The sequence below is a fragment of the Pempheris klunzingeri genome, chromosome 22, assembly GCF_042242105.1.
Source record: "Pempheris klunzingeri isolate RE-2024b chromosome 22, fPemKlu1.hap1, whole genome shotgun sequence".
NCBI lineage: Eukaryota > Metazoa > Chordata > Actinopteri > Acropomatiformes > Pempheridae > Pempheris > Pempheris klunzingeri.
The window spans coordinates 3,411,408-3,424,425 of NC_092033.1; the positions used below are offsets into that span (position 1 = coordinate 3,411,408).

At 43.7% G+C, this 13,018-nt stretch overlaps 1 protein-coding gene across 1 annotated transcript in view; it reads right to left on the minus strand.

The window, feature by feature from the left end:
- The window catches only part of lrmp (lymphoid-restricted membrane protein), a 29,728-nt gene that overhangs the window by 1,035 nt on the left and 15,675 nt on the right, over window positions 1-13,018 (minus strand). The window contains exons 20-38 of the mRNA XM_070853547.1: window positions 11,810-11,909; window positions 11,026-11,185; window positions 9,834-9,921; window positions 7,516-7,562; window positions 7,250-7,338; window positions 6,918-7,111; window positions 6,051-6,135; window positions 5,840-5,894; window positions 5,716-5,743; window positions 5,149-5,289; window positions 4,409-4,543; window positions 4,175-4,322; window positions 3,952-3,995; window positions 3,758-3,826; window positions 3,284-3,342; window positions 2,982-3,080; window positions 1,814-1,942; window positions 869-895; window positions 111-265 (exon numbers count right to left, since the gene is read on the minus strand). Coding sequence (XP_070709648.1) covers window positions 111-265; window positions 869-895; window positions 1,814-1,942; window positions 2,982-3,080; window positions 3,284-3,342; window positions 3,758-3,826; window positions 3,952-3,995; window positions 4,175-4,322; window positions 4,409-4,543; window positions 5,149-5,289; window positions 5,716-5,743; window positions 5,840-5,894; window positions 6,051-6,135; window positions 6,918-7,111; window positions 7,250-7,338; window positions 7,516-7,562; window positions 9,834-9,921; window positions 11,026-11,185; window positions 11,810-11,909 — 1,852 coding nt within the window. The remainder of the gene's footprint in view (window positions 1-110; window positions 266-868; window positions 896-1,813; window positions 1,943-2,981; window positions 3,081-3,283; window positions 3,343-3,757; window positions 3,827-3,951; window positions 3,996-4,174; window positions 4,323-4,408; window positions 4,544-5,148; window positions 5,290-5,715; window positions 5,744-5,839; window positions 5,895-6,050; window positions 6,136-6,917; window positions 7,112-7,249; window positions 7,339-7,515; window positions 7,563-9,833; window positions 9,922-11,025; window positions 11,186-11,809; window positions 11,910-13,018) is intronic.

A 13,018-nucleotide genomic window follows, 5' to 3' on the forward strand; every position in this document is an offset into this window, starting at 1 on the left:
AAAGTGGGTCCTTTAATTCAAGTGCTGTCAAATCCAAGTAGGAAATTATCTTCATCATCTATAAGATTTAACAATTATCTTAAAATCAGCACTACAGGCAAACAGAGTACCTGCAAGCACCACCACCATCGCCAACCAAAGCCAGAGCCCCCGGCCACCTCTGGCTACTGCTGCGGCTGCGGCTGCCCGGGAAGAGGTCAGGCTGTGGGACAGAGACTGGCTCATTCCTGGGTCTGTAGACGTAGGGCTGGAGGAAGGACTCGGACTGGAGGTGGGCAACGAAAGAATAAAATGTTACCACAGGATGGATAGAGAATGGAGGCATGAGAGATGGAAACCAACAAATGGTCTGAGATAAAGCAAGAGATTGAATAAGTTACCAAAAATGATGCGGAGAAGGAAGCAAGTCATCCCAAAGCAATTTGTTTAGTAAAATCTGTGGGTCATTTGTGGTAACTAATGCAATGGATGCAGGCAGTAAATTAGCTGCAGCTTGGTGCAATCTAAAGTTGGCTTCACCGACGTGCCTTTTACCACCTGTCTCAAAAGGTGTCATAACCACCGACATCTCCATCGGCATAATGAAAAAGCTGTCAGCAGCACAGTTAATAGCGGTTGGCATGGAGGTGGATTTGAGCATCGACTGGTTTAGCAAAGCAGACAATTTTGGCCTGGAATCTGTCAGCAGTAGGAGTGCTGCTTCAAATCACTTTAGTCATTATGAGAGTCAGTGCAAGGTTTTAAGTGGCCTTTGATTGGCACTCCCACCTGATAAATACAGGCCTTTTGCATGCGTTATTTGTTTTTTTGGACAGAGATTGAATCCACAAGCGTTTCCCGCTTTGGACTCCCCTCCCTACACACTTACAGCATAACAAACAGCTCATCCTGACTCCTGAGCAACGTGGAGGCGGGAAAAGAGGAAAGGACAGTTCAGAACAACACATGATCGCTTACACAGAACACTCAGTTGCCCCAACAAGAATAAAGACAATAGTCCAAGTGTAGTAGTTTGCACACAAAATCATTAAAGGTGGTAGAACATGTTAGTGACAGACAGAAGCCAGAGCCCGGGAAAGATGGTCATCAGTTAGATGCTTCGTTAGCACCGCACTGCAAATCACAACTTGAGATCCATGCATGAAACATAAATCATGAAGCTTCTAAAAATCACTTGTCGCACCGACATACACTGATCTCAAGTCAGTTAACAGCTGAGGGAAGTGGTTCCTTTCTGGCCCTTAGAGTGAAAACACTCTGTTAACGTGATTAAAAGCCGCTGATCCCCTGGAGCAAAGAAGAAGCTAGTCCAGCACAGACCCATGTAATGAACGAGTTGCATCATTTAGGAGGTTCCATAGACTCACACAACTTTTTTTAAAAGTAGAACATGACTGAAGTAGTAATATATATTGTGTTATATGCTGCTCGCAATCACAGGTTAATTACAGAAAAAATAATTCATGTATGTAGCTCTGACATTTGTTAGCGTGAGCAGTGAAGGGCCATGGGGCACCAGCTACAGAGGGAAATATTCTAATTTATGTCCAGATGTCACAATACTGAACGCATTGATGGCTGCATCTCTGAAGTGAAGTGCAAACCACTGCGTTAATGACTGTTAAACATCATAAAGTAAAAATATCTGACATGTCACAGATGACCTCTGGTACCAGAGAACATTTACTTTGCAGCGACTGGAACCTCAGCACAGCTAAATGATGAACTCCTCCACTATGCAGCTAGCCTCTTAGCTTTGCTGGCAGAAAGCGGTGCTGCAGTAGGCTAGTGGTGGGTATTTTGTTGGACTAACGTCTTGAGGGGCAGAATGAGGGAGGTGAGTTTGTTGCCCAGCTCACTGAGACTGGACCTCCTCCTCTCTACCGCCGGCTCCTGCATCTGCTCGTCCTCCGACTGGCAGTCGGTGTTGTCGCAGACCGTCCTGTTGGCACGCGTGGGTCAAGCATTCACAAACACACTGTTCAGTTGCACATTCAAATAAAAGCACGGCTTCATAACCACACAGATTCTGTATGCGCACATGCACACATGCGCATTTCATGCATATGCAGCCAGCAAATATTCACAGGTTAACATTCACCTGCTGTGTAAACAGAGATTCGTAGACATCCTTGATAAAATTGAGTTTGAAATCTTTTTCTGCAGCGTCACCATGCATGCTCAGTAACACAAATTATATGCGCCAATATTATATGATGAGCCCACAAAGCAATTTCACAACCTTTCAGATATTTGGAGAGCATTAAAAGTGCTTAATGTGAATCATGAAAGCTTCATTTTTGGCTTAGCTGGTCAAAGACAGCAAATTCTACTTTTGTTGTCCAAACATTTGAAAGCTATATGATGCCAAAATAAAATAAATAAATAAATAAAAAAAACAGCCAGACACAGTCTCTCGCGTTACATTTATCAAGGCAATAAGGAAAAAATCTGCCGTTTTGGAAAATGTCACAAAGGGATGTCAGCTTCTGACCCCATGCGAGGACGGAGCAGATGCATGAAAGATGGCTGCTGTGTGGTTTGATGTCATCATCACTGAAAGACAACTTCACCCTTTTCCTCATTACTTATATCTGCACAGTTGCTCAGAGTTGTTACATTATCGGCAATTACATTTTTTTCTTTCAAAGTCTGACTTTTGTTATTTCACTGCACTCATTTTTGAGTGACCTGACTCTAAAAACCTCACTTTTCTTAGTGGGCACATAATTGTTGAGAAGTACAACAGTTGCTTGCAACCTCTGTTATACCCTGTAAAGGTTGAATCTTAAAAATAAATTATTTGCATGCAACATCCACTGCAAAGTGATGTGGAGAAATGTTAACAGAAGTTGATCCCAGTATCCCCCACTGTCATGACAGTCACACCACAGAGCTGCCATCTTGATGCATCTGGGCCCACTGTGAGAGGACATGTGCAGCACAGCCAGCGTGGAACCCTTCCTCTTGGCATGTCTTACCCTTTCATCATGAGAGAGGGCTCTTCAGTGTCAACCCAGGCCGCAGAGCTAACAAAGCGTTTTAGTGGGGGACGCGCTGTGTTCTTCCCTGCCACATTCCTGGAAACCACCGTTATCACACAGGGGCACAACAACAACAACCCTCATGTCATGGTACAGCAAGCTTTGTAGCCACAGCCAATGTCTTCACCCACATCAGAAACAATGCTGGTGAGTCTTAAAGATAAAAGTAGTTTAAACAGTCCTCTTACTTTTAACCTAAGCACACTCCACCAATCACAGGAATCAATAGAAATACCTACCATGGGGATCGCCTGGTCAGTCTCTCCATTTCAGCCTCTGAGCCGTCTTGTGTTTTGGACTGTGGTGAGAAAATCAGACTATTTTAGTCATAATCATGCAGACAAAAATGCTCCGAAGCTGCTAAGCTAAAACACGTCCTGCATTTCACACACATGCAGGCTGACTGCAGTATAACACTCATGCTCCGACCTGCACTGTAAATGATGAATCAAAGCTAACTGACAAACATATTGAACATATAGAAGGAGTAATCAATCAAAAACATACTTTAGGATATTTTCCTAAAGTTCCTATAGATGTTTGGAGCAACCTGCACTCTTGCAAGCAGGATGCTTTCCAGTGAAGGGTGCTTTGGATCAAATATATAGTATTAAGAATGCAGAAAGCCTGCTGACTGACTGACTGATAAAAGTGCATGCTACATGCTACATGATGACGTTATTGGATAAAAGCCATGGCAGCGTTGTCCTCACCATATCAAAGTGCATGTTGCCTCCAGCAGAGCGGGGGATGGCCGCTATGCTGACCCGCCGGGCTGACGACTGTAGGGAGGGAAAGCAAGATCAATAAATCACTTCATGAACACACATGAACGTTACCAACACGCCAAACCAAGATCAGTCCTGAGTAAAGGAAATTGATGAGCTCATATGTAAGTGCAGCTGACCTTGTAGTACTGTGACGCTGGCTGCTTCTTGCCACGGAAGTCATCTGGAAAGTGACAGTTTTGTTACCTTATGCATAATGTTTGCCAACATATTTACACATATAGGCCAGTACAGTTAGATGACATGGGTCAAGTCACAGAATAGTAGCCAACGGGTAATAAAAAGTTTAAAAAAGCACCTGGACTGGGTATGTTGCAGAGATACCTGTACATTACTTACTGCCTCTGTCGGTTTGTGACCCAAATGACCTCTCGTTCTGCATGAGCGTCTCTCTCAGCTCCAGCAGCTCGGCGTGCTCCTTGGTGTACATCCTCCTCAGGTTCTCCACGTGCTGGATCATCACCTCCACAGCCTTCCCGATACGACTCTCCTGACATTCACATACAGGAGAGTTTAGTTTCATCACACCGCACAACAGTGGGAGCAAATGCTGACAACACAAACACATTATCCCACCTGGTGAATAGCTCCTAGCATCTCAGAGCGACTGGACACCCTGGTCATGGACTGGATGAGGATATCCAGGTTCTTCTGCAGCCTCTGGATGATCTCCAGGGACTGGTTGTCGTCCTCACACAGAGGAGTCAGAGCCTGGGAGGAGAGAACGGAAGAGAGAAAGAGCACAAGGACAGTGTTGACGAGAGATACAAAGGAAGAGAAGGGTCACGAGAAGAAAAAAAACTTAATGACTGACCATGTTAGGTGAAAAAGAATTGCTCATATTTACTAAACCCACACACATTCACTTACATTTATAGGTTAATTCAAAGCTAAACATGCTGTGACTTTCTAGCATTGAGTTCTAAAAAAGAAAGAAACTGAAGCGGTGTGCAGGATGAATTATTGCATTATAAATGAAAGAGTGCCCACACACCCGACAGAAAGCCGCCCACCTGTGAGGTCTACGGTTTCTTCCCGCTAAAAGGGAGTTTTTCCTCACCATTCTCACATGATGTGGTGATTATTTAATCCTTCATTTTAAACTGTTGAATCATTGGGTCTCTCTTAATTAAAGAGTTTGGTCTAGACCTGCTCTTTTATGAAAAGTGCCTTGACATAATGTTTGTTGTGAATTGGTGCTATACAAATAAAGGTTGATTGATTGACTGAAATAAAATTACACTTGAATAATAGAAGTGTTTGAGTGCTGCATCCACATAAAGCTGTGAAGTGACACACACGGTATGCAGACTGACCTGCAGCAGGCCCTGGCAGCTGGACACCTCCCTGCGGACGTTCTCCTCGGCCAGGTCACGTGACCTCTCCTCCAGCCGGAGCCTCTTCTCCAGGGTGAACATGTCGCACTTGAAGCCCAAAGCCAGACGCTGGAACTCCGTCTGCAAACATAAAAAAATAAAAATAAATTCACTACTGGACACATACTGTATGTAGCATTATATCGTGCAATTATCAGATAACATTTCCTAGTTTAGTGAAGATAAGAGTGTGTCCCATCAAAGACAGTATTATTGTGCTGGCTGAAAAGTTACAGCAGATAAATCAGCAACACTTCTCTCTTGAAAACCCTCAGATTTCAGGAGAACCTCATCAGTTTGCATTAACAAAGCGACACAGTAGCTTTCTTTGTGCTTCGTTATCAGGGTTCTGTTGGTGTCAAAGAGCACTGCAAACTTACTGACATGTTAACGTCTGATATCTATTTCTGTAACAAAGGAATAACTCAACTTTGCACTCAAAATGAGAATTCATACATTCAGACTGCTGAGAACTAATGCAGCTCCAACATCTAATGGTCAACATACCTCAATCTCCTTGTCACTGGGTGACAGGCTGCAGATAAAGAGACAACAATAAGTCTTATTACATGTACACATGGATGATTATCAAAGTGTTCAGGTGTGTTACTCTGGCCCTTAGTTGTCTTACCTGTTCCTGTCCTCTTTCAAGCTGTCACTGGTGTCAGAAAGCACTGACGTCTCAGCTAGAAAGGAAATGATGAGCAGGTTTATCGTCGTATGACAAATACACGACTGAATGCTGCCACCTCCTTCAGATTTTCAAAGAGTACATGTACGATCAAAAGTCATGCAGCAGTTATTTTATTATAACTAGTGTAGAATGAACATATCACACATACATTCCCTCTCAGTGAGCACGCTGGTTTCACTCTGGTCCTCCTGAACCTTCTGGTCTTCGATGGCATCCATGTTGCGTGAGAGTTCCTGCAGGGTACAGACTAACATTACTGCCTCTGTCTGCGTCTTCTCTCCCTCCTGCTCTCCTTCTAACTGTGATCCCTCCATCTTCTCCACATTGCCCTCCATATCGCTCCCTCCTCTCCCTTCTCCTTCAATAGTCATTACACAGTAAACGTGCAACGTGGAGATTCAGAGCAGCTGGTTGTGGAGTTGATTCTGAATGATGTGATCCTGAGTGGAGCTAAAATGAAACTATGCACTCTCCCTTCCTCTCTCTCTCTCTTTTATACACACTCACACACACACACACACACACTTGCGTAGCTGGAAAGACGGCATTTCATGCTGAATGAAGATACCGTTGGCACAATCTCACCACTTACAAAGAAATTTCATCTTTATGACACCATTCAACAAAATCCTCATGTTTCATCGACTCTGAGACTGTTGTTGTTGTAACAATGTGGCAAAAATTAAGTGTTAAAAAACTGAAACCTGAACACAGAAAAACAAATCATAAATAAAAAGAATGCATTAAAAAAAACAAAACACAATACTGAGACGACTTTAACCCAACAAACGTATCTTTTTCATGCATTAGGAAGGCTGTTCTTAGTCAAAGACAATGGAGAGAAGACGAATTTATTACATAACACCTGCTCCAAACTCTGTCAGATATCTAAATAAAAGCACTGATCAACTCAAACAGCAGTCGGGCAAATGACTTTAAATCCTTCACCCTTAATATGTACAAATCCTAATCCTACAGTCCGTTGAGAAGAAAGTGGGAGTAAAGCAGGACTTACCAGTTCCCTCTTATTTTTGCCACTGAGGGGGAGGGAGTCCTTTTTGGCTGCACTATCCTCCACTCGGCTGGGGTCAGAGGTCACACTGCCCATGCCGCTCCCAGATTGGCTGGCTTGTGTGAAGGACGACCGTGACTGAGGAGAGCTGCTGTCGGAGATGGTGGTCAGTCTGCTGCTGCTGAGCTGGTCCGTCCCTGGAAGGAAGAGTCGGTGTGTGGGTGGTCAAAGTTACACTTCGATGTAAAAAGGTGCAAACAAGCAGTCATCTTAGGAATATCAGATCCTCTCTTTCGCCGCTTCTCACACACAGATTTGAGAGGTTTTCTTCCTACCTTCCATGCTGGTGGCTACTGCTGAAAGCTCAGCTGTGCCGTCCTGCACGTTCTCCTCCTCTTCCATCAGCACAGGTAGAAGACACGTGCTGGAACACACAACACACACAGAAGAATATGGCATTTGCAAAACAAATCTACCAAACAATTGGCTTCTCTCACTAAAATCTTCAGGAGATATTGCGGCTGCTGGAAGGCGAAGCAGTGTGAAAACATGGGCAGTTCAGAAGGTTACCTGAGCTAAGAGCTGACAGTGAATCACTCACCTGTCCTCTGCTGCTGATCTGTCTGCCGACTGGTCCGGGCTCAGGCTCTGAGAGTGACACAAGTAAAGGAGGAGAGGGAGGGAGGGGGTGAGAAATAGACAGGTGGCCTTGCAGCACATTTTTCAGCTCCACATTGCAAGGAATGGTCAATGATTAAAAGACACACATACGTATAGCGTACCTGTCCCATGGCAGAGAAATGCTATTGAAGCTGTACAGAGTGTGGAAGAGAAAGATCGGGCTGATTTCTTATATAATGTGGAGCTTCATGAAGAGCCCTGCAGCTCCAAGAGTGTGTGTGTGTGTGTGTGTGTGGCTGAGAGGGGTGCTCAGAGACCATGATAACACTGGCACAGTGCTAAGTAGTGGAGGCGGACTGCGTGCATAGTCGTGTGAAGACACACACACACACACACACACACACACACACACACACACACACACACACACACACACACACACACACACACACACACACACACACACACACACACACACACACACACACACACACACACACACACACACACACACACACACACACACACACACACACACACACACACACACACACACACACACACACACACACACACACACACACACACACACACACACACACACACACACACACACACACACACACACACACACACACACACACACACACACACACACACACACAATGGAGCAAGGTGAGTGCTCAGAGCAGTGCAATGGGATATTGTGTAATGAGTGTGCATAGTATCCGTTCTGACACTGCTCGAAATAGGAGAGAGCTGCATTACCATTTCACTCAATACAAAACCCAAAGGAAACTTCAATGTTATTTTACATCCAATCAAGTAAAATACAACTGGCATCTGAGTTAAGTCATTTCAGTTTGACTCAAAGTAAATGAACAATACTGAGCGTGAGGTCATTTATCTGTGGGACAAACCTGATTTTCCTGCCGTCTTGCAGCTTGCACAGCGAGATCATTCTCTGATAAATGTTAATTAATTTTGTCAACACTGCGTAGCCCAACATAAATACGGAGGAAAACCCTACGAAAATGTCTTCCACTTACAAGGAAAACTGTTATTTGAATATATCCAAATGATTTTGTTCACAAGAAACTCAACTCCTCGTCCTTCCTGGCAGATTAAGACCAGGATTGAGTCTTGATCATCTAAAACCGGTCTTGATTAAGCCCGTATGAGAGTAAAAGTGCATACTGTCGACTTGCAGGAAAACACCCACAGTCCCACAGCCCGTCTTTCTTGGCCCCCCCTCAGACTCTCTGCAGGGAGGCAGTCCAGCACGCTGCCAGCAGGTAGGAGACTACATGAAACAGGCAGATCGATCTCTCAGCGGGACGCCAAGCAGACTGCGGTGAAACAGCATCACAACACAAGTGAGCTTTGGTTTTACCATGAAAACCACTTGAAGCCCATGTGAGGCCGAGGCCGGGCATAATTACCATGAAGCATTCTTCTTGTAGGGACGACGCATCAAAGCAGTGCATTGTAAACACTAATTGGTCCAGACAGGCAGAAGATGTGATGCTCGCTGTGTGCGGGCCTTTGCTAATGGGCTCATCTATCATCAGCTCCACTTTGATACAACAGGTTTTGATCACATTTGATAGACAGATAGAAAACTAACTGACAATTCTGATGATAATTAATCATGTATGTTATTTATCAAGATAAAATTATCTCAATTATAATCAAATTTATTGAAAAACTTAAAGATGCCCTCTATGAAATGGGCATTTTCTATCTTTTCCATGTCATTTCTCTGACACTTAATCAGTTCATTACAGAAAAAATGTATATGTATAAATACAATAGATCTGCTCTGATCTGACACCCTCCTTTTCTGTATTTGTGAAGCCTGTAAATTAGCACCTTAACACTGACACCTCGGTAAGCCACACTATTTTGTACTGAACAGAGTTCAGGGACGCCAGTAGCCCGTCCTGCTCCTCCCTAAGTCTTTGGCCTGTACAGTCACTAGAATGATGGCTACCTGATGCTCTGATCTTTCTCTTAATTTTACATCCCTGCCCTCTCCCCCGCTCCTTGCCCAGGGCTAGGAATCCCTCTCAGCCTTTCTGGAGGAAAGCCGGCCCCCGCCCTGCCCACTGGGACACCCCCCTCCACATCAAAACACACCTGCTGTCACTCAGCTGAGGTATGAAGACGTACACAAAGCGGCAGAGAGAGAGAAGGAGGCCAAAAAGAGGAAGGGGAAGCAGTGGGGAGCGGATGCTGAAGAGAATAGAGGAAGCAGAGTTCCCTTATGCATTAAAACACTTCCTCTCTGCTACTAACCTTAGTATGGCTCATAGCTCCTGTGCTCGAGTCCGTCTCGCCTTCTTTCTCTTCTTCTCCCCTGTGGTCCTCACTGGTCGGCTGGGTGCTAACCACAGGTGGAAGGTCAAAGGTCAACAGTTACGCACTATCCCTTTTGTCATTCTTGATTTATATATTAGATATACTTAATATCAAACCACTGTTGAGACTGTCAGAGAGATGAGGAACAGCCTTCGTTTCTTTGTAGGTGGACTGTGCCTATGCAAAACTTGGCTGATACTAATTAGGCTGAACACTCCTCCCACAGCGATGAAAATACCCATTTGACTAGCAAATGTGGACAAACTCACAGGGAAATGACGCAACTCAGTAAAATGGTGACTTCGTCTGTTAATACCTTTGGTTAGAGATAGTTTATGTAGCTATGAAAATGAGTCAGGATGCTGGGTGAGACTTTGTGGTAACATCAGATCGGTTTTCTGACCATGGGAGCTTGTGTTTTATGCCCCATTACGTGGGATTTGCTAATCCAGACACCAACTGAACAGGTGCTTCTCAGGCTGAAGCTCCTGTTTGTGACAGAAAAATTACATTTAAAAGGAAAATTTAAAAACTTAGGTCGTTGCTTGGTGTGTGGTCTCTTTATCCTCATCTACAGCCACCACATTTCTTGGTATTAAACAGCCAGATTGCCATCTGATGCATCGTCTGCGCTGACTAAATATCCTGTTCTTCTTCTGCCCTCGGTTGCTGCATTGTTTGTTGTGGAAAATCCTGTTTTGTTGGTCACTACCATGCCAGATGTGTCATGGGAAATGAGAATGATTCAGACGGCATATTGAGAAAGACCTGCTGTATGATCTGCTGCGTCACCTTAGAATAAGCCAAGTGTACAGAGAGGCCTCTCTCTCTCTCTGCAGAAATAAAGAGATAAAATATTTCTTTAATGGCTCAATTGCTTCTTTTGAAGTGACTGGAACAAACTAGTATGCTAAAACTATGAATAAATGTTTGCTGCAAGATTAGAGACACTAGAATTCCTGACTTTGGCACCCCCTGGAGGCAATACCACAAACAACAGTCAGCAACACAAGAGAATCTAATCAACAAACAACCTGTAAATGTGCTCATCAATACTTTCCATAGAGGCAGACTATCATTCTTGATTATGTGTCCAGCCTATCCAATACAATATGTATTTTTCACTCACCTCTGACTCTGGGTAGTGGTCTTGTCTGGTCCAGGTGATGTGCTGTTGGGAGGAACCATCTCGGACGCTGTGGGAGGGGTGTTACCAAGCACGACCATTTGGTCCTGTTCAGGCTTGTTGCTCAGGTGTGGGGCTGCACCGCAGGACTGAGACTGTGTGTCTGCTGAGACATGAAAACGACGGGCTCATCTATGAATACACCGTCAGTGCGTTCCAGGATTTACAGGTTATTGAGTTATCAGCTGTTGTACTTTACTCTAATGGTTTCCTACATTCTCTGGGACGCATTAATTCAATGTGACTTGCACATGAATCAAATACTTTTGCTTTATTGTTTTAGTTAATGTAGAGGAGAACGATTTTAACACCTTTGAAAATGTCTTCCTCCATGTTGTTCATATGGAAAGTAAAAGTAAGTACTCAGTAAAGACAAAGCATATTAATATTTGACTTACCCAGTTTATAAAATCTGTGTCTGTCTTCATGTGATAGGATGTGATACTGCAAGCAGCGGTGCAGTTACTAAGACACGATTTTACAAAACTGTGTTCATACTGTGGTATTTAGTCAACTTTGACCTTTCATCTCGCAAAATGTAGCTTCTTCTCTAAACAAACAGCAAACAAACCAAGTGAGTCAGGAAATGACTCAGACTTTGGTTAAGTTGTAGATGCACACACTAGAGAGACTAGCTGGCAGTAGGGGAAGAAGAAAGAAAAACACAAAGACAGAGCGTGATCCACATAGAGAGTGAATCGCAGAGAGAGAGAGGAGGCTTGCTTACTGTTGTTCTCTGAGTGGGACAGATCGGGGAGAGCATCCGCCTCTGGGTGTCTAATGCTGACAGCTTGTGAGTGGGCGCTCAATGGCACTGCTGCCTCTTCCTGAAAACACGCGCACACACACACACACACACACATGAAATAATAAATATTCAAAAAGAAAAAAGGGGTGAAAAGATCAAATAAGCAACACACATTAACCACGTACCAAACAGCAGGCCCACAATCAGTCAATAGAAACAAATCTTTGTCAGATGAGAAGACATCGCATTAGAAGTCAACCGAATCTAACAGCTGACAGACAGCACAAAGCATCTGTTCCATCAGTGAGGGATTTTTGGAAAGACCCCCCCAATTACTGTCATCTTCATAGAGATTCAAAAGCAAACATCACTTTCATACTGACTGCATCAATGATGGAGTGTTTAAATCAGTTTTAAAACCCTTGCAGGCATGAAATTATTTAGGCATTGAGGGCTGCAAATGAGAGGAACACTTAGCATCCAAGATCAGAAAGTGTGACATTGAGATTATAGTTATGTAATGTGTAGTTCAATGTACACAATGTGTTGTCTGTTGGTGCAGAACACATTTGGAAAATAGTTTTTTCCTCAAATGCAGGTGCTTCATACTTTCTTTTGCCAACAACAGCATGCCCTTTTCCTCGTTACCTCAGCGTGACCTTAAAGTTTCATCACCGTCATTCTATATAAGGAAATGTGCAGCTTCAACACAAGCGTGCGGACGGCTGCCTGTGAGCAGAGGCTGTCAATAATGATATGTGAAGAGCTATTTGGTAGGCAAATGGCAGAAAGAGAGAGAGAGAGCAGAAGCTTTGAGAGAGGAAGAAGAGAGACAGACTGGCAATAACACATGTATACTGCAGTAAATTACATTACAATTATATTAGAAAGAAATTGATTGTTTTAGAAGAACATCTATGCAGTTTTGCAGCAGTTTACTACAAATCAGACACATTACTGCCAACAAGTCCTAATGTTCCCATTCATTTCCATGTAACAGAAAATTAGGCTTCAGATATGTCCATCACAGTGACAGGGGATGTTTTAAAAGTCCTCTGTGCATGATGGTGCATTCAAGGAAATTCTTATATCTGACATTTGAATCTGAAGACTCTGAAATTTGATGCAGGAAGAGTTTGCAGAGGAGTCACTTTTTGTTACACTTGCATTGCCAAAAAATGACAGATG